The sequence below is a fragment of the Macaca thibetana genome, chromosome 6 (genome assembly GCF_024542745.1).
Source record: "Macaca thibetana thibetana isolate TM-01 chromosome 6, ASM2454274v1, whole genome shotgun sequence".
In the NCBI taxonomy this organism is placed as follows: Eukaryota; Metazoa; Chordata; class Mammalia; order Primates; family Cercopithecidae; genus Macaca; species Macaca thibetana.
Genome location: NC_065583.1, coordinates 31,008,432 through 31,033,374, shown reverse-complemented (window position 1 = coordinate 31,033,374; position 24,943 = coordinate 31,008,432). Strand labels below are relative to the sequence as shown.

The window sequence follows — 24,943 nt, the reverse complement described above, 5'->3', positions numbered from 1 at the left end:
CAGCTGGCGCAGTCTTCCTGGAGCCAGGAAAGGGCGGAGAGGCGTGAGTGAGTGCCTGGCAGTTGGGAGATCCACTCACCAGTGCTGGCCCTGTCCTGCCTCGGCTGTGTGACCTTGGCTAAAGTATCCGAGCATGCTTTTTTTTTCCTTTCCTAATCATGTACTTTAATACGGAAGTGTTGGCATTTTTATGCATGTTCCCTTTCAGTCTTTGCTCATGTGTGTATACACACATACACACACACATACACAGATACACACACATATGTAAATGGCATTTGAGTTTTCTAGGTCTCGCTTTCCTTATTTGCAAAATGCAAACAATTACCTCTACTTTAATAATATGAAATAAACTTCAAGTGGTGGTTGTTATTCAGCTCTGTGGGCTGAGTACTCTTCATCCTCCATGCACCCACCCCTAACATTTACAAAACAAAACCCAAATAGCTCCCACATTTGGGTCTGCTTTCCATTTCAGGACTGTAATATTTGGGGTCAGTCAGACCTGGTTTGTCTGTTGCCTCATCTAAATACTCGCAGCAGGTTTGTTGATAGCCCCAGCGTAACTTCCGCTGGTCATCAGGGGCCTTGCAAGCTGAGGCAGGGTCAGAAGGATCAGAGTTGGCGGTGAGGGTGGCTCAGACACTGATGGGCCTTGCCTCTCTCCTCCCTTCCCCTGGAGCAGATCAGCATCTTCATGACGCACCTGTCCAACTATGGGAATGACCGCCTGGGCCTGTACACCTTCAAGCACCTGGTGCGCTTCCTGCACTCCTGGACCAACCTCCGGCTGCAGACGCTGCCCCCTGTGCAGTTGGCCCAGAAGTACTTCCAGATCTTCTCTGAGGAGAAGGACCCACTGTGGCAGGTGGGGGGCTGGGCAGCCTGGGCACCTTGCTGCAGGGATGGAATGCCACCACGCACAGGCATACACTCCAGATATGGACTCAAGGCTCAGCCATCATGCCCTCACACTCTCGCTCGAATGTAAACTCAGGTCTCCATCTACTCACCAGTATGAGTGCATTCACTCCTGTGCCCACATGCATGTTCATACATGTACATACCTCCCCATGCAGACCTACATGCATGCAGTCATACATAGCCTTGGAAAAAACAGTGTTAAAAAAAAAACGAGTGGGCTGGGCGCAGTGGCTCATGCCTGTAATCCCATTACTTTGGGAGGCCAAGGTGGGCGGATTGCTTGAACCCAGGAGTTCAAGATCAGCCTGGGCAATATGGTGAAACCGTGTCTCTACAAAAAATACAAAAATTAACCGGGCATGATGGTGCGTGTCTGTAGTCCCAGCTACTCGGGAGGCAGAGGTGGGAGGATCAATCGAGCCTAGAGGTTGAGGCTGCAGTGAGCTGTGATCATACCACTGCACTCCAGCCTGGGCAACAGAGTGACACCCTGTTTCAAAAATAAAAAACAACTCCAAGTGAACACAGTGCGGACAAAGTATAGAAAGTGACTGCCCTGTCTTGGTCAGACTCTTAGATAATGTCTTGTATCTCTTCTAACTCCAGCAGGCTCTGAGTGGGAAAAGGGACTGAAGGGAGGGTTTGGGGGCCAGTTTTGGGTAAAATCTGCTCCTATGGGTTGTTAAAAAGTGGAAGCAGAAGCTGGAATTGGTGACAGTCTCATAGTTCAGACCAGGAGTCCACAAACAATGACTCATGGGCCAAATCCAGCCTGAGACCTGTTTTTGTAAAGAAAGTTTTATTGGCAGACAGCCACGCTCATTCTTGTATGTACTGTCTATAGCTGCTTTCATGCTATGACGGCAGAGTCGAGTAGTTGCAATGGAAACTTCCATACCCCAAACCTAAAATATTTACTAAACACTTACCAAAGATTTACTAAACTTTATAGGAAGCGTTTATTGACCCCCTGGTTCAGACCCAGCTTGTCCAGTTAAATTCAACAAGTGCTTGTGAGTTCCTGTTACGTGCTAAGGGGCATTTTGCCAGGCTCTTTGGGGGACGTGAAACTGACCAGAAGTGGAGCCTGCCTGTCAGCGGCTCAGTGTCTGGGAGTGGGGATGTGACAAGGACACATGTAGCATGTAGGTATTATGCCTGTTGGGCTGTAAGGGCCACATATCCATGCGCAGTGAGAGTCCACTGACTGGGTTCTGGGGCGCCCCACACGTCCCTTCCACTGTTGTTTTAGGACCCCTGCGAGGACAAACGTCACAAAGACATCTGGTCCAAGGAGAAGACGTGTGACCGCTTCCCAAAGCTCCTCATCATTGGCCCCCAGAAAACAGGCAGGTTTCTCTGCTCTTGACCCAGCTTCCCCAACTGCCTGCTGTCTCAGCCACAGAATTCTGAGGACTGCCTCGCCCTGGCCCCACTCCCGGATAATTTGCTCCCTCTTTCCCAGGAAGTAAGAGTGAAGTTGGGGTGAACACAAATTGCCTGTCAGTATGGAGGGGAAAGAGGTGGAGGAGGGGCCTGGAGTTCTCCTATTTATCCTGAACCATAGCCTCAGGGAGCTCTCTCTGCATCATCCTGGGAAGTCTCCAAGTCTAGTCAGAGAAGCCCAGATCAGTTGCTCTGTAAGTTTGAGTAGTGCCAAGCAAAACTGGTATAAAGACGACTGTGATCAATTAACCATGTCTGCCAGAGGTGCAGTAGGGAGAAGCAGTGACATGATGGCTAAGCATTTGTCATTCATACAACCCTGCAAGGCACAAATAGGCACTCCCATTTTATGGACAGAAACTCAAGATTCAGAGAAGTCGTGACTTCCCTTAACACATTCAGTTAGGTAATAATGGCAATTCCTGGTCCTGAACTCTGGTCTCTGTGACCCTGAAACATATACTCTTAATCGCCAAACTCTGTAGCTTCCTTCTCTTCTGGGCTCTCTCATTATAGCATGTAAACTATAGATTCATACCACAGAAAGTGAACAAACTTGCGGAGGAGGAGGTAGGGCAGGGTGCGTGAGTGAGGAGAGGGTATTGGGAAGAGGAGACATGGAAACAAGATTTGTTAGTTCTTTAAGAATTTCACATTAACAGAACTGGAGAGTCACAAACTCCCTTTTCCCTGAGCTCCTACCAAGTGCCAGAGGACAGAGGACCAGAGCTGGAAAGGGCCAGCTCTTCTGGGATGCTGAGGGGACAGCAGTCAGTTAAACATGGCTACCAGAGTGCAGTGGTGAGGAGGATTCTGAGGCCAAGTCCTTGTTTAGTGAAGAATGCTGCGATAGATTAGTGATGTCTGCAGTAGGTACAGGAGTTGCGGTGTCCACATGCATGCCATATATTTACCACCCTGGATTTAGTAATTCCTTCATTGCACTGATGAAGAAGCTAAGACCCAGAGAAAGGCAGAGACCTTCCCAGGATCCCTCAGTGGGTCATGGGGAGCTAGGCCCAGAACCCAGACTCTTATCTTTGGCTGAGGACTGGGCCCTGGGTCTGAGGTGTCTACCCTCCCCACAGGCACCACTGCCCTCTACCTGTTCCTGGGCATGCACCCTGACCTAAGCAGCAACTACCCCAGCTCTGAGACCTTTGAGGAGATCCAGTTTTTTAACGGCCACAACTATCACAAAGGCATCGACTGGTGAGTTGGCCTTTCTGTCCACAGCAGGATGGGAAGGCCATCCTGGGGCCTCCCGGGAGTCTGCTATGGCCACAGCAGGAAGCAGCTGGAGCTTGCTCACACACAGCTGTAGTTCCTGTAAACAGGGACAAAGTGCGGTGACCCTTGAATCATGGTGTGAAAGCGTTGTCATAGAGAGGACACTCGATGAGGAGGCCCTTTGCCCCTTTGCTCTACTGCCTGCAGTCATACGCTGAAGTTGAAGTCCACCCCTCCCTTGCTCGCAGAGAAACATCCTGAGTCTTGGGGAGGAGAAGGGTTTGCCCAGGGTCTTAAGGTCTGAAATCCAAATGTTCTGGCTCTCCTCACTGCGTGTGGCTGACTGTGAAGCAGAGGTGTTCTTGCGCGCCCTTCAGGGACAGGTCCCTGGTCTTCAGGTATCACCTGGGGAAGTCATTAAGATTGCCGCTTCCCACCAGAGCCTGCAGAGGTTACCTTTTAGAGGTTCCCAGCAGAGGGTCCTAGTAGAGGTTCTCTTAAGGGTGTGGGGATCAGAGCAGAGATGGTTTTACTCTCCACCTTTTCAGTTGGCATCTTTCTCTATTTGACTTTTTTTTTCTTTTTTTAAAAATTTTCATGTCAGGCAGGTAATGTGCCAACATCATAACAAGGTTCGAGGTGGGTACACCTCACACGTGTGTGAACACCCAGTCATCACGTGCATGGACTGCAAAGTTTGCCTTTTTAAACCTTGTCCATGTATTACCATTATTGATTATTTTTATGTCAGTGGGTTCCCTGGGTGGAGATGTTATGGGCCTTCTATCTGTTTTTTAGTATTTTTCTGTGCATATTTCTCTTTTTTATCTGTGTATCATCGTTTTGTCTGTCTGCCTTTGTGTCTATTCATCTGTCCATCTGTCCATCCACCTACATATACATTTCTTTCTTTTTTTTTTTTTTGAGCTGGAATCTCGCTCTGTCACCCAGGCTGGAGTGCAGTGGCATGATCTCGGCTCACTGCAACCTCCGCTTCCTGGGTTCAAGTGATTCTCCTGCTTCAGCCTCCCAAGTAGCTGGGATTACAGGCGCCCACTACCATGCCTGGCTAATTTTTGTATTTTTAGTAGAGATGAGGTTTTACCATGTTGGTCAGGCTGGTCTTGAACTCTTGACCTCGTGATCCGCCTGCCTTTGCCTCCCAAAGTGCTGGGATTACAGGTGTGAGCCACCGTGCCCGGCCCATCTCCCTGCATTTCTAACATGTCCACAGTCTCTTATCTAAAATCTATTGTGGCCAGATGGATTATTTGAAGTCAACATTTTTCAGATTTTAGAAAGGTAATGTGCGAAACCATATATTTAGTAACATCTTCAGCGATGCCTGGGGCAGTACCCGGTAGCAAATTCATTACTATGTAGCAAAGTATGTGAATATTTACACTAAGTAAGAGGAATAAGTCAGGTTTTGTTGCTACACGGCTTTGCTACAAACCTAGGAAACAAAGCTGTGTTTTCAGAGCTTTCTCAATTGAGATATTGTAAACAAAGGACTGTGGACATGCAAAGAAAATTCAGAAAGATGAGAAAAAGCGTGATTCCTTGGCCTGATTCCCAAGAGCTGGATTTTGTAGGTAGGTCTAAAGTGGGGTGCAGGAATCTAGCAGGCCCCCAGAACGCTCTGATGAAGTGCATCCTTGGGACCACCCTAGAGCAACCCTACCTCACAGGATAGGATAGGGACCCTGTACCCTTCATGAGAGTGGACTTTGCTTCCCACACGCCCCAGAAGTTGGACTCTGATTTTGCATAGGTAGGTTCCCCTGCGAGGGTCTGGAGTGTTCATTTGGTTTCCAGAGGTTCCTTCATCCAGAGATGGCCATTGCTCTGGTGGGATATGGGCATTAGTCTGGAAAGCCATGCTCACCCACAGCAGACTGGGGAGGGGTTGTGGGTAGCAGGAGGTCCCGGTCCACAGTGATGGCCTAGAAGGTGTTCCCCCAGGTCAGGAAAGAAAGCCCGCCCTCTGGAGGCCTCCTCTGCTCTGTGCCACCCTTCCTGGGGCAGCCCTGGAGCTGTTCTGAGCCCCAGCTCGCCCCCTAGAGGCAGAGAGAGTGACAGCCCTGGGAGTTTAGCCTGGAGCCGCTGAGAAGGCGGGATCCTAGAGTTTAGGGGCATTACCCCCTCCCCATGACCTGCAACTGACGGTGCACCCACAAGTCTTCAGATCCTGCCAACTCCAGAATCTTCTGGAAAAGGAACAAATTTGAAACAGGGAGGCTGCGGAGAGGCCATTCCCCTCCAGAATCCCTACTGGAGGCAAGTCCTTGTTTGGTTGGGAGCAAAGTGTCCTGCTTGCTCTCTGAGGACATTCGACCCCAGTGCCTCGCCCTTGTGCTGCGTTCCCCTAGCCCACTCCTCATGAGTTTTGTCTGTGAGCCCCCTCTCTGGGCTTCCTACAGGTACATGGAGTTCTTCCCCATCCCCTCCAACACCACCTCTGACTTCTACTTTGAGAAAAGCGCCAACTACTTTGATTCAGAAGTGGCGCCCCGGCGGGCAGCAGCCCTCTTGCCCAAAGCCAAGGTCCTGACCATCCTCATCAACCCCGCGGACCGGGCCTATTCCTGGTACCAGGTGAGTGGGACTGGGGTGGAATCCCTGTGTGGGGGACGCAGGGCTACATCTGACACTCAGTTACTCACTCAACAGATGTTAGTAAGCACCTACTGTGTGCTAGCCCTGAGCCAGGTACCTGGAGCATGGTGGTGGCTGAGAATAGAGTCCCTGGTGGAGGAGACAGGCAGAAATGGAAAGCCAGCCACCAGTTAACTGTCCACCCTCCTAGCATCATGCGGCGTCCTGCCTCTGATTCTGACACTGACGAGAGGTGGAGGCTGGTTACACCTTGAGGAAGCTTAGATTTGGTGAACAGCGATGCAGGATCATACTGACTGTAGCTTCCTCGCTGGACACGGGTGGGAGTGGGAGCTCAAGGAAGGACAAGACACAAGACTGCCATTCACAGTGGAGAAGGCGGGCACCTGACCAGGTGAGGCAGTTACCTGGACTGTGATAGATGAAGAGGGTGTGGATCCGAGCCTCTATCTGGGACATGTATGAACCAGAGCTGTCTTTTTTTTTTTTTTGAGACAGAGTCTTGCTCTGTCGCCCAGGCTGGAGTGCAGTGGCGCGATCTCAACTCACTGCAACATCCGCCTTCCGGTTTGAAGTGATTCTCCTGCCTCAGCCTCCTGAGTAGCTGGAATTTACAGGTGTGCACCAGCACACCAGGCTTATTTTTGTATTTTTAGTAGAGACAGGGTTTTACCATGTTGGCCAGGCTGGTCTCAAACTCCTGACCTCGTGATCTGCCCACCTAGGCCTCTCAAAGTGCTGGGATTACAGAGTGAGCCACCACGCATGGCTGAACCAGAGCTCTCTTTAATGCCTGTGGCCTGACTTAATTTCCTGCATGCCAGCCCACTGAGCCTGCAGGAATGCTTTCAGGCCTTCCCTGGTGGGGTAGGGGGAGTCCCTCCCCTGGCTGCCAGCATTCCTGTGATTATGCCACACAGCCAAGAACTGTGATTCAGAAGTAGTGCCCCAGCAGAAAGCCACCCTGTTGTCCAGGCCAAGGTCCCGAGCATCCTCATTAACCCAGCAGACTAGGCCTGTGCTTGGTGTTGGGGAGGGGGTGGGGCCCTGGGTCTTATAGCCCATGGTTGCCAGAGAAGTGTCCCCTGTCCTGGCTGGGACAGCCTCTTCAGGCCTGGCCTGACCCACCACTTTGAGGCTCTTTTCTCAGCTGTGACAGTGGCTGCCTCCCGCCTGGGACCTCGTGGTCTCGTCCACGAGGCTGGCACCTGCCTCCTCTTTGCTCCCATGGAAGTCTCTCCTCCTGCCACTCGCTGAGGCTGATGGGGAAGCCCCTTCTTACTCTTGTTCTCTAGGGCTTCTGTTTATGCCCTGATGTCTGCTTTCCTGTGGCTTTTTCTTTAGGAGAAGAAAACCGAGAAACCCTCGTCGAGTGTTTCTGTTTTCTGCCGTGCCGTGCCCTCGCCTCCTGGTGCTGTGCAGGGAACGAGCAGTCTGCTTTCAGGGGGGAATGTAGGGTGGAGAGGGAGCCGCCACAGGTTGGCTCAGTCCCTGTTCTGCACTGACACTGCTGTACATCTGCCACCTCTGGAGACGCAGAGGAGGGGTTTCATGTTTGTGTCCCCTTCTCAAAGATGAGAAAACCAAGTTTCAGCAAGTTTCATGTGGTGGCATTTGAATCCAAGTCTTCTAAATCTAAGACCCTATTCCTTTTTCTGTCCATGGTCAAGAGGGGTAAGGGAGAGAAGGAGAAGGGAGACTCATTGTCCCCAGGAGGACCTGGGAAGGTGCTGGAGGAGAGGAACGGCAGTGGCCTATCTCAGAAGGACGTTGGGATGAGGAGGAGGCTGCTGTGCACCATATTGTCTTGGCCCTGGGCTGTGTGTGATCCTCAGGGGAGGGGATTGGCAGCTGGGGGGTAGTGCCTGTTGCACAGGTGCCCGAGCTCTGGACTTCTGGACTTAGTGAATTCTGCAGATTCTGACCTCCCATGGCATTATTTTAGGTGGTTCAGACCAGCCAGTCTCCCTTTTATAGTTCTTTCCCAATCCTTCTGATTTCCATAAAGGAGAAATGCTCACTTTAGTGCAAGTGGTCTTTTGTCCTTTCTAATACTGCCAACCTCTGCTTTCAACAAAGAAAGCAAGTTCAGGGCCTGTTGCAGACATTTGTATCTAGCTGGAGTTTGAGAACATTGCTTTGTTTTTATTGCATTTATGAGTGGTTGCCTTCTATATATGACAACAGTGCAGCGGCATGATCTCGGCTCACTGCAACCTCAGCCTCCCGGGTTCAAGCGATTCTCGTGCCTCAGCCTCCCGAGTAGCTGGGACCACAGGCGTGCACCACCATGCTGGCTAATTTCTGTATTTTTAGTAGAGATGGGGTTTTGCCACATTGGCCAGGCTGATCTCGAACTCCTGACCTCAAGTGATCCACCTACCTCAGCCTCCCAAATTTCTGGGATTACAGGCGTGAGCCACCATGCCCAGCCTCAGGAAACCCTGATTTAGTCCAGCTCCCATATTTCGAAGATGGAGAAATTGGGGCTCTGGGAGCAGTGGCTTCCCCTGACATAGGACACGGTGAGAGGCAGAGCCAGGACTCAGACCCAGAGCTTCTGGGTCCAGCTGAGGATCTTCTGGTCACCTTGCAGGCTGCTGTCCCTCTGAGGCCACTTCCTTTGTGCCCTCCATGTGGCATGCTGACCCTCTTTCCTTGCCTGCAGCACCAGCGAGCCCATGACGACCCAGTGGCCCTAAAGTACACCTTCCATGAGGTGATTACGGCCGGCTCCGACGCATCCTCGAAGCTGCGTGCCCTCCAGAACCGCTGCCTGGTCCCCGGCTGGTACGCCACCCACATCGAGCGCTGGCTCAGTGCCTATCACGCCAACCAGGTAGCTGCCTGTCCCTGACCCTTGTGAGGGCAGTTGCAGTACTGGCTTGCTGTGGTTAGCGGAGAGCCTCCAACTCTTTCTCACCAGCCACGGGGACAGATATGCCCTCCTTGGAGAGCTAGACCCTTGGGTCTATAAAAATATTTTATTATTATTATTATTATTTTGAGACAGGGTCTCACTCTGTTGCCCAGGCTGGAGTGCAGTGGTGTGATCTTAGCTCACTGTAGCCTCGATGTCCCGAGCTCATGCAATCCTTCCACCTCAGCCTCCTGAGTAGCTGGGACTACAGGTGTGAGCCACTGTACCCAGCTACTTTTTTTTTTTTCTTTTAAGAAACAAGGTCTTACTATGTTGCCCAGACTGGTCTCAAACTTCTGGGCTCAAGCAATCCTCCCTCGGTCTTCCAAAGTGCTGGGATTACAGACGTGAGCCACTGTATCTGGCCTAAAAAGATGGTAGACCTGTTTACCCCAAGGTTGAACTCCCCAAGCCTGTGTCCCGTCACCACAGACCCTGTAGCCCTAAAGGGACCCAGAAAGCCCTGAGGCAGGCAGGTGGGAGTGAGGAGCCTGGGCGTGGTGAAGTAGGGAGAGGCTGATTGGAGGGGTGGACAGGAACCCAATCATACCAGCTACGTATTTATTTATTTATTTATTTAGAGACGGAGTCCCGCTCTGTCTCTCAGCCTGGAGTGCAGTGGCATGATCTCGGCTCACTGCAACCTCTGCCTCCCGGGTTCAAGTGTTTCTTCCACCTCAGCCTCCCAAGTAGCTGGGATTACAGGCATGCGCCACCACGCCCAGATAATTTTTGTATTTTTAGTAGAGACGGGATTTCACCATGTTGGCCAGGCTGGTCTTGAACTCCTGACCTCAAGTGATCTGCCCGCCTCAGCATCCCAAAGTGCTGAGATTACAGGTGTGAGCCACCATCCCCGGCCATACCAGGCCTTTTAGGCAAACTTGTGGAGTGTTTGAGCAGGAGAGTGACGTGGACTGGAAGCTCAGAGAGAGGCCAGAGAGGGATGTTTGTAGGGACCTGAGGGGCAGGCAGAGTTTTGGTGAGAGCTTAAACTCTAGGAGAAATGGCATTGGGCAGCAGAAGCTGGTGGAAAGCAGGCATGAGACCACAAGAGGCCTGAGCCTGGGGATACCTCCCCTTCAATGGGGGAGGAGGAGCCCGATTCTAGAGGGTGCAGGGTCCCGTATTTATAAGCAGGCCCGTTCCTGCTGCTGTGGCTGTTGCCCTTGTTTGCCACCGAAGTCAGAGCAGGTCCCGATCCCCTTTCTCCCTTTCCTCCTTTCCAGATTCTGGTCTTGGATGGCAAACTGCTACGAACAGAACCTGCCAAAGTGATGGACATGGTGCAGAAGTTCCTTGGGGTGACCAACACCATTGACTACCACAAAACCTTGGCGTGAGTGTTGCGTTTGCATTTTTGCAGGTTATTTCCCTGATTAGGCACCTGGGCCAAAAAAGCCGAAGGCTTGAATAATTATGAGAGAGGTTAATTAGAGTCAGCAAGTATGAAAAGTTATTAATATGACTTAAGTCATATTAATAAAGGTATCACCTTAAGAAAAAGGGAGGTGATGGATCTGTTCTACTCTGGTCAGACCATCCTGGGGTATTCTCTTTGGTCTGGGCTGAACATTTTCAGAGTGTTTTATGTAAGTAAATTAGATCAGTAATGAAGCAGCCCCAGTTCCCACAAGGTTTTCTTAGCATTAGGTTTTTTTTTCTTTTTTTTTTGAGACATGGTCACTCTGTTGCCCAGGCTGGAATGCAGTGGCATGATTTTGGCTCACTGCAACCTCAACTTCTGAGGCTCAAGTGATCCTCTCGCCTCAGCTTCCCAAGTAGCTTGGGACCCCAGACATGTGCCACCATGCCTGGCTAATTTTTGTATGTTTTGTAGAGAAGGGGTTTCACCGTGTTGCTCAGCCTGGTCTTGAATGATCTGCCTGCTTCAGCCTCCCAAAGTGCTGGGATTATAGGCATGAGGCACCGCCCCCGGCCAGCATTAGATTTTGACTTATAATTTCAGGAAAAGGAAACAAATGTTGTTGACGGTTAATAACCTTACTCACTCAGAACGTGGTGCAAGTGCGTTGAGAATGCCCTCCCGCTGTGAGTAAGTGCCTGCCCGCATTGCATGGGCTCAGGGCTGGGAGAGGCTGCTTTCCTGTGCTGTGTCACAGATAAGTGACACACTCAGCTGAATGAGGGGACCCGCAAGAGGAGGAATCAAGTCACACTCCCTGGCTCCATTCTTGGGAAAGTCTTGCAACGAGAATATTCCCTCTTCACTGTCGTGGGAGTTGAAGGTGGAGAAGGGAAGTCAGTCCTTCACCTTGAGGGAGGAAGGGCCACCTGCTGAGGCTGTGGGCCATGGTGTCAGAGATGCCTGGGTTAGGGCCCCACATCCATTTCCTCAGCCTTTCAAGCCTCACTTTCCTCATCTGTAAGTTGGGGATAAAGATAATCCCGGCCTCCTGAAGGTCACTGAATTGAATGAAAGCTTCATGTGGGGCTCTTAGTACATGCTTGGCATGCTCTTAGCTGAGTGCTTGGCACACACTAAGTGCTAAGTAAATGGTAGCTGCTGCTGTTGTTGTCATCATCATCAATATCGTCACCATCATCATCGTCATCGTCTGTATCTATCCTGTGACCCATTCAGAGGTCTCTGTTCTCCTCCGCTCTTCATGGGAATTCTGTTTTCTTGATGACCTCATGCTCAAGGATCTCCTCATAGTTCCTGATCCGGGGCTAAATTCTGATGTCAGTATTCCTCCCTTCTCATAACAGCTTCGGATCTCATATCCCAAAAATGCCTTTGAAGACAGGATGGTGTTGGCAGTCTTGCTGTGTCATTTCTGAAGTTTACTGCAAAAAATGAAACTCTCCAGCGATAGGCATGCTTAAGTGCAGCTGTGGATACTGCATGTTTTGATAAAGACGAAATTTATTAAAAAGCAAAAGAACCTCCATTAAACGCCCCCCTCCCCCATGGACGCTGGGAGGGGTAAAGAAGGCTTCTTGGGTTAAAAAAAAAAAAAAAAAAAAAAAAAAAAAAGTTACTCAGCATTGAGAATGCTCAGAAAAGATTTCCCAGAACATTGAAGGATGGGAAACTGTTCACGTAGTAGATTGCTGAAGGGACTGTGGCTGCTTGGGCTGGAGAAGAGAAGACTCAGCGTGTGTGAGCTGCCCTTCGCCGGGAAGTAGGGCAGGCACAGTTAGTGTAGCCTAGGACACATTTGGTCCCACCGATGGCACACAGCCGCTGACAGTCCTTGTGGGTTCAGGAGCAGTAGATTCCCTGGACTCGGCCATTCCTGGGGTCCATGAACATAGCTTTAAGGTGGGAAGTGGGTGGGCTGAGCCAGCTCCCATCCAGAGACTTTCCCACCTCCGCAGGTTTGATCCAAAGAAAGGATTTTGGTGCCAACTGCTCGAAGGAGGAAAAACCAAGTGTCTGGGCAAAAGCAAGGGCCGAAAGTATCCCGAGATGGACTTGGATGTAAGTGGTGGACACACTACCTGTGGCACCTGCATAAGCGTAAGGGATCCCTGTATGGGGTTGAGGGGGGTTCTCTTCCCTTTACCATGCACTCAGCACATTCATGGCCTTAGCATTTCTTGGACAGTATTTGTAAGAGGAGGAAACGGGGGCTGAGACATGGTGGGTCAGAACTGATTTCATCAAACAAGTGTTGGTTACCTTCTACTAAGGGCTGAGTGCTGTGGGGTTTTGACAATGAGCCACAGATGTTCTCTGCTTTCAAGGAATTCCTGGCCTTGGAGGGGGATGAGTCGCAACACCAGTAACTAGAATACAGGCAGAGAGTGCTGCGCGCAGTCAGAGAGGGCACACGAGTGCTATGGGAATTCAGAACAGGGGAATGTCACTTAAAGCTGAGAGGGGTAGAAAGGCTCCTTAAAGGAGGGATGGGGGTCTCCGGAGTTGCACCTAGAAGGATGAGATCCATTTTATAGGATTTGGACTTACGGAATGGGAGGCTGGGTAAGAACAGCATGTGTAAAAACATAGGGGAAATTTTAAAAAATATATAGGAAAAAGGTCACAGACTGTGGGTCTTGTTATTTCCTCCTTCTGTTTTTTTTTTTTTTTTTTTTTTTTTGAGACAGAGTCTTGTTCTGTTGCCTAGGCTGTAGTGCAGTGGCGTGATCACGGCTCACTGTAGCCTCGATCCCCTGGGCTCAATCGATCTTCCCGCCTCAGCCTCCCATGGTGCTGGTATTATAGGCGTGAACCACTATGCCTGGCCCTGCCCTGCCTCGGGTTTTGATTATTAATTCTGTCTCCTCTCCCTATCAGAAGAATTTTGACCTGGTGAGATATATTTTGATGCTCCTGCCAACTGGGAGTTCCCGATTGGAGGCTACCATTTAGAAGGATATTGTGGATAAATAAGAGGTGCATAGAGGGTGGTGCCAGAGGCATGGAGTTTTTTTTTTTCTTTTGAGACAGAGTTTTGCTCTTGTCACTGAGGCTGGAGTGCAATGGCGTGATCTTGGCTCACTGCAGCCTCCACTTCCCGGGTTCAAAAGATTCTCCTGCCTCAGCCTCCCGAGTAGCTGGGATTACAGGTGCCCACCACCTCACCCGGCTAATTTTTGTATTTTTAGTAGAAACGGGGTTTCACCATGTTGGCCAGGCTGGTCTTGAACTCCTGACCTCAGGTGATCCACCCACCTCAGCCTCCCTAAGTGCTGGGATCACAGGCATGAGCCACCGTGCCCGGCCGAGCATGGTGATTTTAAAGAGGAGGTCACTCTTAAGTCAGCACGCAAGGTCTGAGCTTTCCTTCCCGTTACAGTCCCGAGCCTTCCTGAAGGACTATTACCGGGACCACAACATCGAGCTCTCCAAGCTGCTGTACAAGATGGGCCAGACGCTTCCCACTTGGCTGCGAGAGGACCTCCAGAACACCAGGTAGCCGCGGCCACCACAGCCAGACTGAAAGTTTGTGACAGCCGGGACGTCCCGCCACGCGCTGAGCCAGACTGACCTGCAGAGTGCGAAGCTGGGCCCGGGCGGCCACGTACTTACGAGCAATACTCTGTGGAGGCCTGGTGGGGCCGGGGGAGCACCCAGGCGGGTCTGCAAGCGCCTCGGAGCACCCACCGCTGGGTCTGTGGCCTACGGGACCTCCCTCGCCAGCAGAGGTCCATTCCGTTCCCAGCCGCTCCTGGGGAGGCCGCTTCCTGGTAGGAGGGAGTCCACGAGGCTCTTTTCTGTCCCTCACTGTGTTCCGCCGACCGTCCCCTCTCGTCACCCATCACTCCCTGCTTCCGCAGGGCGCCCCTCAGTATTCGCTGCCATATGTCCCTGTCCTCCAGGCTGTAGGGGAGGAGAGCCTGGCGGGGGGAGACAGACTGGACGTTTCTCTTACTGTTTCGAGCCAAGCTCTTCCAAGTGGCCAGCTGGGTCCCCAGAGTCAGTCCTAGGCTGGATGGGAGGGTGGCCACCTCAAGAGGACTCCCAGCCTCCACATCTGGTTCCTACCTTCATATCTCACCCTCCCGTTCTGGGGAAAGAATCTCTGGTTCCTACAGTATCCACCCCATCCTCAAGGCTTCCCATGGGGCCTTGGGGCACTGCCTTGCCATGGGGCCCGGTTCTCTGGGCCCCACCTGCACCCCTTTCTTCCCCCTGGGATATGACATGTGTGGTGTTTCCTGTGGTAAAAGACTGAGGCAGGCCAGGGTTCTGCCAGTAACATGTTCCCATGTACAGACGCGGTCCCCACACCCTCCCAGCCTCAGGCCCAGGCAGACGTGGACGAGCTGGCGAGACTGCCAGCCATGGCTTTGCTCAACCACCTGTGGCGGAGGGCTCCCAGAGACCCCCTTAACCTCCCAAATACTAAGAAGCTAAAGTATTTTAATATTTTGGTTTTTTTTTTCTTGGTGCCAGAGTTTATACCCTGGGTGCTGGGGTCGCACTGTGTTATATATATATATAATGTGTATATATATATATATATTCTATTTTTTTTGGTTGGGTTTGTTTTTAATTCAGTCATACAAAGTGGTGGTAAGCCCCAGTCTCAGGGGGCGTTCTGTCTTAGAGCTAGAAATAAGGTGGCAGGGAGGGAGGCTGTGTCCTCAGTGGCCTGGGGCCTGAGGAGACAGTAGGAAGGGGCCCTCCCCAGTGCCATGGCTGCTCTGGGGCTACCCCAGGTGAACAGAGGTGGTGAGATGCGCAGGGAAGACCAGCTCTCTCCAGGACATCGGGCTGTGTGAAGTCCGGTGACCCTGAGGGGATTTTGGCCAAAGGAAACAGCCAGTGCTGGGCTAGGAGAGCTGGGGTCAAAAACTGGCCCACCCCCTCTCCCTCACATGGTGCTAGGCTGGGAGCTGCCCTGAGAGCTGGAATGCCCACCAGGGCCCACAGAACTGTCTCCAGGCTCCTTGGAGACAGTGGGATCTCTGGGCTGATTTCTGGTTGGGGTCTGCTCCTACCCCACCCCGTATAACAATGTGAAGTGACTGAGGCTGAGGTGCCTCTCCCTGGCCCCCTCCAACTGCCAAATTCTGCTTCCCTCTGAACCCCAGGAAATACTTTCTAGAGAGCCTTGTCTTATTCAGAAGACTCTAGCATCTTGGGGCTGGAAGGTCTTTTGACGGGTATGAAACAGGTCCAGAAAGCGGAGGTGGCCTGCTTGGCCGATGTCATGGAGCCAGCTGGGAGCAGGGCTGGGCATTGAACCCAAGGCTCCCGGTTCCAAGTCCCGTCGTGCTCTTCCAATGCCACACTGCCTCTGAGCCCATCCTTGGGACCCTACTCTGTGCCAGGTTCCTGTCCCTTCCTCCGTCACACCATGGTCATTCCAGGATATGGGGACAAACCACTCCTTCCCAGCCAGGGTGCCTTTGAGCCTTCTCATTCCGAGGTCTGCGTTTGCATCCCTGTCGTGTTCTCCCGCGAGGGGTCCTTCCCCAGCCTGTGGGGGCCTGGGTCTGTTCTGAGCTGATTCCCTTTTCTCCAGTTCACTGCTGGGATGAAGAAGTTGGACACTCAGTGGGACCAGCTGCAGGTGGTTTCATGGTGTACAGAGCAGTGTCTCCATCATGCCTCTCAATGGGGCCTGCAAGCCTGGGAACCTTGGGCATCGTTGGGCCAGCAGGGATGAGCAGCAAAGGGTCTGAGGACAGGGTGGCGTGTCTGCTTGTACACTCGTGAAGACTTGCCCATGCCATGGAGCCAGGGGCTCCTAGAGAGGGGCAGTGACTTCCAGAGTCCCATCCATCAGTGAGAGGACCGGGCTGCGGGATGGGTGAGGATCTTACAGCTCCCAGGTTCTGAAATCTACCCTCTGGGCCTGGAGGCCTCTGTCGCAGAGCCTGGAAGGCAGGAGAGGTGGGCTGGCCTGGGGCAGGAGCTCCACTTATCTCTGCCTCTGGCTGTGGGAAGGAGCAGGCAGTTGGAAATCCTGTGACAACAGAGATCTGGATTTTTGCCTGGGCCCTTCTGTGAGCCTGGGGACTGGACCTGCCATGTGTTCTAAGTCTGTCTGCCTGGGTCGCTGCTGCCACCTCCCCTCCCACTAACAGACCTTTCTTGAAGACCCACTAGGCCCAGACACTGCCAGGACTTGCAGGTATGGGGGGGGGGTAGAAGGAGAGGCAGATAAGCTGCCTGAGGGGCTGTCAGCTAATGGGTACACGGACACCCCCTCCCGAGAAGAGAAAGCCACAGATGAGTGGGGGAAGCGAGACCGGTCTTCAGTGTCCACCAATTCACTCTAAGCATTTGGCCAAAAAAAGGGAGAGAAATAGCTGAAATTAATTGTTCAGGTGGCTCCACCATCTATTCTGTGGTCCCCTCCATGAGCCTTTGCCCCAGGGTGGGTGCAGGTGCGAGTGTCACCTGCAGTTGCCTGTCATTCAGGGTTCCGGAGCCTTCTGTGGTGGAGCGTCCTGCTGCTTGGAGGATGAGTCTGAAGTTTAAAAATGGGCCTTTTCTGAGTCCCCCTGATGAGCAATCAGTGCTTCTGGGCCCAGCTAAGGAAGCCATCTGTTCCCAGCAAAAGAGAACTGCTGCGCTGACCTGCAGAGGTTGGTGGTCCCAGCACAGAGCTGTGCCCACTGGCTTGTTAGTGGCAGGAGCAAGTACAAAAATGTTTTACCAAACATTTAATTATGATTGCCCACTCCCCAGCATCTATATCTAAAATTAACATTTTGCCACATTTGTTTTTCTCTGTCTGTGTACATATATATTTTCTCTGTCCTAATTTAAAAGTACATTGCAAACACCATGAAACTTGAGACCTGAAAGCTTCAGCCTGCATCTCCTAAGCATTAGGGCATTCTCCTACACATTGGCCCAGTATCACAGCCCAGACAAGAAGTCATTTCCCAACGACATCTGCTATCCAATCTGTGTTCAAATCCCCCTGGTTGTCTCCCAGGTAACTTATGTCTGGTTGTGGAGTCAGCGTCCAGTTGCGGTGCACACTGCATTTTCTAACTATGTTTTAAAAACCCCTTTGAATGCTGAAAGGTCTTCCCTCAGCTCACTTTGAGGTTTTAAATGATATTGTTTTTGAGGCCCTCGGCCTGCTGTCCTGTTGAAGCCCCACATTCTGAATTTGTCAGCTTGTTTGCTCATGGTGTCACATAACCACTTCTTCTATCTCCTGTACTTTCAAGGATAATTTAGGCTATATGAGACTTTGCCTTTTGTGCTGGATTGACAGCTTCACTTCTGCCTAAGGTGCGCCTCCACTGTCACCTGTACCAAGTGCCAAAACAGCAGAGGGGCCAGTTAGAGCAAGAGCTCTGGGGAGGGCCCGGAAAGGCTCCCTGGAGAAGGCCGCAATATCTGGGCCTCGGAAGGAAGGACTCAGGGCTCTGGAAGGAGGAGGCTGCATGCCTGAAGGCTGGGCCTTCGACCCTGGGGATGGGCCGCAGGGCACCAAACACATCATATGTCTCTCTCTTTCTGTTTTGGGGTCCCAGGGTTCTTATTTCCTGGAGACCCATGGTCTGTGTGCACTGGAGCAGAGCCAGGCTCTGGGACGCAGCAGGGAAAAGCCTACATGGGGAACTGCCTCCCACAAGCTGTGGTGTGAGAAGAGCCCTGGCTGGCAGCAGGAGCTGTGAAATTTCATCCCAGCCGGGTGCATTTAGTGACTGCCTGACCATCTTCCTCCCAGGCCCTCAATTTCTTCATCTGTAGAATGAGCAGATAGGGGCCACGGCAGGGGTTTTCACACATCCAAGGAGGCAGCTCTGCTCTACTTGATGTGAGGATGAGGGGGGCCTAGACCCCCTGCTGCCCAGGCCCTTGAGGCAACACTGGGTTCCTGGCTTGACAGCTCTGGGCTGGCTGCCCTTGCCAGCTCAGCCGGCTGGAGAGTTTTCAGCTCCCCCAAGGAACGGGCATAGGGTTTGTGTGGGGTCAATGCCAAGAACCTGGGGGAAACTGGCTGCATTTTATCCTAAGAAGTTCATCCCTCCTGCTCTTCTTCCTCTTTCTGGCCCTGGAGGAGAATGAGGGAGGAGAGGCTTTTCTATGACTGTGTTAGCTTTTATTATTAGCAAGAGGGCTCCTTTTGTAATTTGTGCATGAAATTCATGTCATTTCCTGGGAGAGGAGAGGGCCAACTGGAGAGGGTGGGGGGCACACTGGGGAAGCAGGCAGAGGTTTCCTTCCCTTGTAGGGGGGTGGGGAGAGTAGGGGAGAGGGGGTGCTACCCAGTTCGCCTGATGAGGGCTCTCGAACCAGCCGTTTTGGGTTGTGTTAAAGGTGAGACCTTCCTCCATTAATGTACAATCTCGAACTAACTGCTAATAAAGTGGGGTTCTGTTTGTACACCTTGGTCCTGTCTGTCTGACCTTTTTGCAAGGCCTGCAGGGGAGGGTGAGTAGGGGTGTTTGCATGCATGGCCAAAGCCCACTTGTCCCCGCCACCTCAGGCATGCACACGTGCCCACACGTGTGCACTCACATATGCACATGGTGACTTGGTCAACGCAGATCATTTCCACTGGGTTATGAATGGAAGATTTCCCAGATAGAGCAGAGGCCTATCCTGGGGCAGCCACAGGGGGCATCTCAGATCATGAGCCCTCAGACAAGCTGGATTGCTCAGAAGCCCTGGGGGTCGGGCACTGGACCGAGGGGAGATTTGGGAGGTGGAACCATTTCTGCTACTAATGTATATGGTAGCTGGGGGGCAAGCCACTTTTACTGTTTTATCCCATTTCCCTTACCTTTTAGATGCATGGAGGGAGTTGGACTCTGTGGCCTCTCTTGAAGAACTTGCCTAAAAAATACAGATTCCCAGGTCCACTTTCAGAGATTTAACTGCAGCAGATGTGGGATGGGGCCCAACATCTTTAAGGAGCCCTCCAGTGCACTGAGGAGTTTTTAACGAGCCCTCCAGTACACTGAGGCAGCCCAGTGTAACTCTGGCTCAGAGTGGGAAACTCTGGCTCAGATCCATGGTTCCTGTGGGTTCTGGTTAATGTGGAGAGCCCCACTGTTCAGGAAAACGTAGGGTAAAACAGATGACTTCGAAGCCCTCACAGCCTCATTGAGGGCCAGACTCGAGATTTGCCTGGAGAAGGAGAGTTATCACAGGTAGGGGCCCAGGCCAGTGTCTGCAGTGCAGGTGATCAGACCTGCTCCTTCAGAATCCCCTTGGGAATATTAAAACAATATACATTCCTGGGCTCCCCCAATATCTGCTCACTCAGAACCTCTGGGGTGGGACCCAGCACGGTGTACTTTAACAGACTCCTTGGTGTTCAGGGAAGTTTGGGAACACCGAATCAGGCCACCATGTATGTCAGAGACGGTACCCAGAAATGTGCACAGGTTCTGAGGGGCAGAGGAGGGGCATGCCGGAGACGCAGCTGGGCAGTCCTGCTTCCCAGAACCCAGTATGTTCAAAGTGAATGTACCACAATGGCACAAGGGCAGCACCTGCAGAGCCCTCTTTGGAGTTCGTCAGCTGGGAGCTTGGTTTGGGTTGGGTGGCCCTCACCAGCAAGAACACAGCTGGAGGCTGCATGGGCAAGAGCAGATCAAGAGGCATGGTGCAGAAGGGTGACTGTGCCAGCTGAGGGGTCAGCCTGCAACGGGGATTTTTGAATTTAAATACAGCTGAGATTCTGTTTTGAAAGAATCACTTAATTGAAAACCAGGTAAAGGTGGGGGTGCTCTCTGGTTGGAGTGGGAGTGAAGCTCTGGACTCTTCCCAGCTCACCTCCTCCCTGTCTCTCAGCCTATCTTGGAACCTTAGGATTTTTTGAAAAACATTGTGAAAACCCAACCCAGTTGCTTCCAGAGGTCCCAAAATTCCTGCAGTTCTAACAGGCTGAATGAATAGCAGCCCATCAACCCCTCCTCACCCCCCAAGGGGATGTCCACCCAGGAAATCTGGTGCCCCAGGAGTGGTTCGGGCTTCTAGAGGTGGGCAGTTCCCTTGGAGAAGCCTGGATTTTGTGTGTAGGGCAGTGTGTTTCATAATAGCAAAATGCTGGGAACAACCTAGATGTCCATCCACAGGGGATCAGCTAGGTAACCTCCGTTGTATCCATTCACTGTAACGATGATTCAGTTGAAAGTAATGAGCTCAGTCTCCAAGGCCTGCCGGGGAAATTTCTATGACAGACCTATACAATGTGACCGTCATGGAAAGAGAACACTACAGTTTGTATTTTTCCTGGGGTTGTAGATATATGTATCTCACATCAAACTGCTAGTAGGGGAGGAAAGACTGAGAAGGGGGACTTTCAAAGGGGACGTCAGCCTTGGCTGAAATATATATAAGACAAGGATAATGTATTTGCATATCATTTGTGGAATGAAAACGTCTTAATGAAAAACAGAAATGGACAAAGCGGAAAGGGGGACTCCAAGCAGCTAGAATTCCACGACCATGCGATGAAGGCCAACACGGCTTTACCCAGCCCTTAAGCTCCTATGGAGTTAAGGTCTGGAGAAGGCCTAGGGTGCCGGTGATGAATTTCTTGCCTTGCTGCATTTGTCCTAAGCATTCGTGAAGACCCTGAAGTGAGGAGCCTGACCTTCCTGTGACTGTAGGCCAGTCTTAACTCCTCTCTGGTCCTGGGAGCTTGGCTTGCCTGAGCTGACAGACGGGGGAACTAGGGTTAGTATCACCATTGCTGGAACAAACTGACACCATGTGTCTCCCAATATGATGCAATGGGAAGGACCCAGTCCAACACCTGGGAGATTCCTAACAAAAACATGGGACACGAATCCAGCCAAGGGGAACAGACAGACACATCCGTATTGGGGACATTTTGCAAAATAACTGGCCTGAACTCCAACAATGTCAAGGTGATGAAAGATACAGAAAAGCTGAGAAATGGTTCAGGATTAAAGGATACTAAAGAGATGTGGTAATCAAATGCCATGTGTGACCCTGGAGGGTCCCAGACCATAAAACAATTTGCTATAAAGGATACCACAGGGACACCTAGCAGAACGTCAAGATGGACCGTGTGGATTAGATAATACTATTCAACTGATGTTCAATTTTCTGGTTTTGATTATTTTACTGTTATGAAAGAGTATCTAATGAAGTACATGTGAGCTATTAGTTTTTTGCAATTACAAGTAATTGCCGCAATTACTTTTGCACCAACCTAGTATTTAGGGGTAAAAAGGAAGAAATGGAACTGAATTTTGACTCCTGTTCTTTCTCTAATGGTACTAGATGATAGGTACTCATCAGATGCAGTCCAAAAAGTGTCCACTAGGGGGCACTATTATCACAGCCTCTCACAGTGTAGTCAGCGTGAATGCCTCCCGGGAAGACTGGGCTGGTGTAATGGTGGTGTGGCAGTAATATTATCAATATTAATATCAATAAATTAAATAATATAAATAAAAAGTATTTCTTATCCTGTATCAGGCAGACCCTCTGCTTATCAAGTGCTATCTTTAAAATTTTTTATTTATTTTTGAGACAGTGTCTCACTCTGTCAGCCAGGTTGGAATGCAGTGATCTCAGCTCACTGCAGCCCGAAGCTCCTGGGCTCAAGCCATTCTCCCACCTCACCTTCTGAGTAGCTGGTATTACAGGCATGCACCACCACGCCTGGCTAATTTTTGTATTTTTTGTAAAGATGGGGTTTTGCCATGTGGCCCAGGCTGGTCTTGAACTCCTGGCCTGAAGTGATCCTCCTGCCTCAGCCTCCCAAAGTGCAGGGATTACAGGCATCAGCCACCTTGCCCGGCCTCTTTTAATCCTCATAACAATCCTCTGAGGTAGGTATTATCATTCCCATTGTATATTTGAGTAATTTCAGTTCAGAGAGGTTAAGTAACTCTACCAGGATCACAGAGCTGGTAGTCATTGGCCCATGAGACTCCACAGCTTGGAGTCCACTAGACTGTCCTGCCCCCTGGGCCTGAGGCTGAGAATGTGTCCTGGCATAGAGAAGTGCCCATGAGGCTGAGTGGGGACAATTCACTGAGCCTGGCCCTGCCCTTTTCAGGGCTGGGGACTGGGTGGTCCTGGGAAGCTGTTAAAGGTGCCTAAAAGTATATATACCTACAAATCTAAAACAGAAGTACAAACGGGATGGTGTGAGAAGCAAGTCTCCTTCCACTCCCTGAGCTTTGTCCTCCAACTCGCTTCTTCAGAGGAAACCACCATTAGCAGTTTCTGTGGATCTTTCCAGAAATTGTTTTACATATACAAACAGTTGAGTGCACGTGCATGCCCTGCTGGTGTGTACCCTCAGGCTGTTCTGCACTGGGCTTTTCCATGGGTGCCTCTGGTCAGTGGGTGGAAGGTATTTACTGCTCTGCATGGCAGCACAGGGCTCCTCTGCGTGGGTACTTGGGTGGAGGGTATTTGTTGCTCTGCATGGCAGCAGATGGAGGGCTCCTCTGCATGGGTACTTGGAGAAGCTCTGCTCTATTACACCTTTCAGGGAGTGGGGGTAGAAACTGGAGCTTGAATTCTTTGACCTTTGCCACATTCTGGGGTGTTCTCCCTTGGGAAGGAATAGACTGCACAGCACAGTAGTCAAAATATGCACAGCTGGATAGATCTGGTTTCAAATACAGGCTCAGTATTGGCTGTGTGACCTTGGTCAAGTACTTCATGTCTCTGGGCCTCAGTCTCTGCTTTCGTGAAGTGGGGATAGTTACAGGACTGAGGTGACAGAGATGTTGTGAGGAGTGAAGAGACAGTGTCTGGAAAGCCCTCAGCAGGAGCCTTCTACACAGTGAGTGCTCAGTAAAGTCTTTGCCAGTTCCTGGTATCACACATATACAGACCCCATTTCTGAGCCTGAGCCTGGGGGTGGCACTGCCACCTTTGTCCTGAGGCTGATGAGGTTGGGCTGAGGAGTCAAGCGGCCCAGTCAATGTGGAAACTCATTACATTTGATTGTTCTTCCTGGGACCTTGAAATGGAAATGGTGGGTGATCTGGGGCACTGAGAATGACTCTTCAGAACACACACACACAACACCAACTTCACAGGAAAACAAGGAACACGAGAGACTGCTATAAGCAGCTGCACGTTAACAAATCAGATGCTCTAGCTGCAATGGACAAATTCCTAGAGGCACACAAACTACCAAAACTGACTCAAGAGGAAATAGAAAATCTGAATAGACCTATAACAAGTCAGGAGATTAAATCGGTAATCAAAAAACTTCCAGCAAAGAAAAGCCCACCACCAGATGGCATCATCGGTGAATTCTACAAAACATTTAAAGGAGAATTAACATCAATCCTTCTCTTAAACTCTTACCAAAAATCTAAAGAGGAGAGAACGTTTCCCAACTCATTCTGTGAGGCCAAGCATTACCTTGATACTGAAACTAAGACTCTACAAGAAAAGAAAATTGCAGGCCAGGTGCAGTGGCTCACGCCTGTAATCCCAGCACTTTGGGAGGCTGAGGCAGGTGGATCACCTGAGGTCAGGAGTTCAAGACCAGCCTGGCCAACTTGGCAAAACCCTGTCTCTACTAAAAATACGAAAATTAGCCAGGCATGGCAGCATGCACCTGTAATCCCAGCTGCTCAGGAGGCTGAGCCAGGAGAATCGCTTGAACCCAGTAGGCGGAGGTTGCCATGAGCCAAGATTGCGACAATGCACTCCAGCCTGAGCGATAAAGTGAGACTCTATGTCAAAAAACAAAACAAAACAAACAAAAAAATTATATGCCATGATCAAGTGGGTTTTATTTCAGGAATGCAAGGGTGGTTCAACATATGAAAATCAAAGTAATATACCACCTTATAAGAATGAAGGGGAAAAAAAAAACCACATGATCATCTCAATTGATGCAGAAAAAGCGTCTGACAAAATTCAACACCCTTTCATGATATAAATACTTAACAAACTAGTACTAGAAAAGAACTCTTTCAACATGATAAATGCCATATGTGAAAAACTCACAGCTAACATAATTTTTTTTTTTTTGGAGACAGGGTCTCGCTCCGTTGCCCAGGCTGGAGTGCAGTGGCACAGTTGTGGCTTACTGCAGCCTTGAGCTCCCAGGCTCAAGCGATCCTCCCACCTCAGCCTCCCAAATTGCTGGGACTACAGGCACGTGCCATGCCTGGCTAATTTTTTATTTTTGTTGTAGAGACAGGGTCTCACCATGTTGCCCAGACTGGTCTAGAACTCCTGGGCTCAAGTGACATCATTCTTAATGGTGAAAAACTGAAAGCATTTCCCCTAGGATGAGGAACAAGACAAGGATGTCTGTTTTCATAACTTCTAGTTAAGATTAGAAACTTCTACTCAACACAATACTGGAAGTTCTAGCCAAAGCAGTTAGGCAGGAAAAAAACAAAACGCATCCAGATTGGAAAGGAAGAAGTAATACTATCTCTACTTAT

General features: G+C 50.7%; 2 protein-coding genes and 1 non-coding gene across 15 annotated transcripts in view; 1 reads left to right on the top strand and 2 right to left on the bottom strand.

Moving 5' to 3' along the window:
* The window catches only part of NDST1 (N-deacetylase and N-sulfotransferase 1), a 73,051-nt gene extending 54,137 nt beyond the window's left edge, over positions 1-18,914 (top strand). For all 9 annotated transcript variants that reach the window (XM_050793640.1, XM_050793639.1, XM_050793644.1 and 6 more), the window contains 8 exons: positions 686-868; positions 2,177-2,273; positions 3,459-3,582; positions 6,024-6,198; positions 8,888-9,058; positions 10,369-10,478; positions 12,485-12,587; positions 13,909-18,914. In XM_050793640.1, coding sequence (XP_050649597.1) covers positions 686-868; positions 2,177-2,273; positions 3,459-3,582; positions 6,024-6,198; positions 8,888-9,058; positions 10,369-10,478; positions 12,485-12,587; positions 13,909-14,028 — 1,083 coding nt within the window. In that variant the 3' untranslated portion in view covers positions 14,029-18,914. The remainder of the gene's footprint in view (positions 1-685; positions 869-2,176; positions 2,274-3,458; positions 3,583-6,023; positions 6,199-8,887; positions 9,059-10,368; positions 10,479-12,484; positions 12,588-13,908) is intronic.
* Positions 1-24,943, bottom strand: part of RPS14 (ribosomal protein S14) — a 520,685-nt gene that overhangs the window by 95,004 nt on the left and 400,738 nt on the right. The window lies entirely within an intron of this gene.
* LOC126957811 (small nucleolar RNA U13) lies at positions 4,199-4,298 on the bottom strand. The gene has a single exon (XR_007726972.1). It is a non-coding gene; the product is annotated as a small nucleolar RNA U13 (small nucleolar RNA).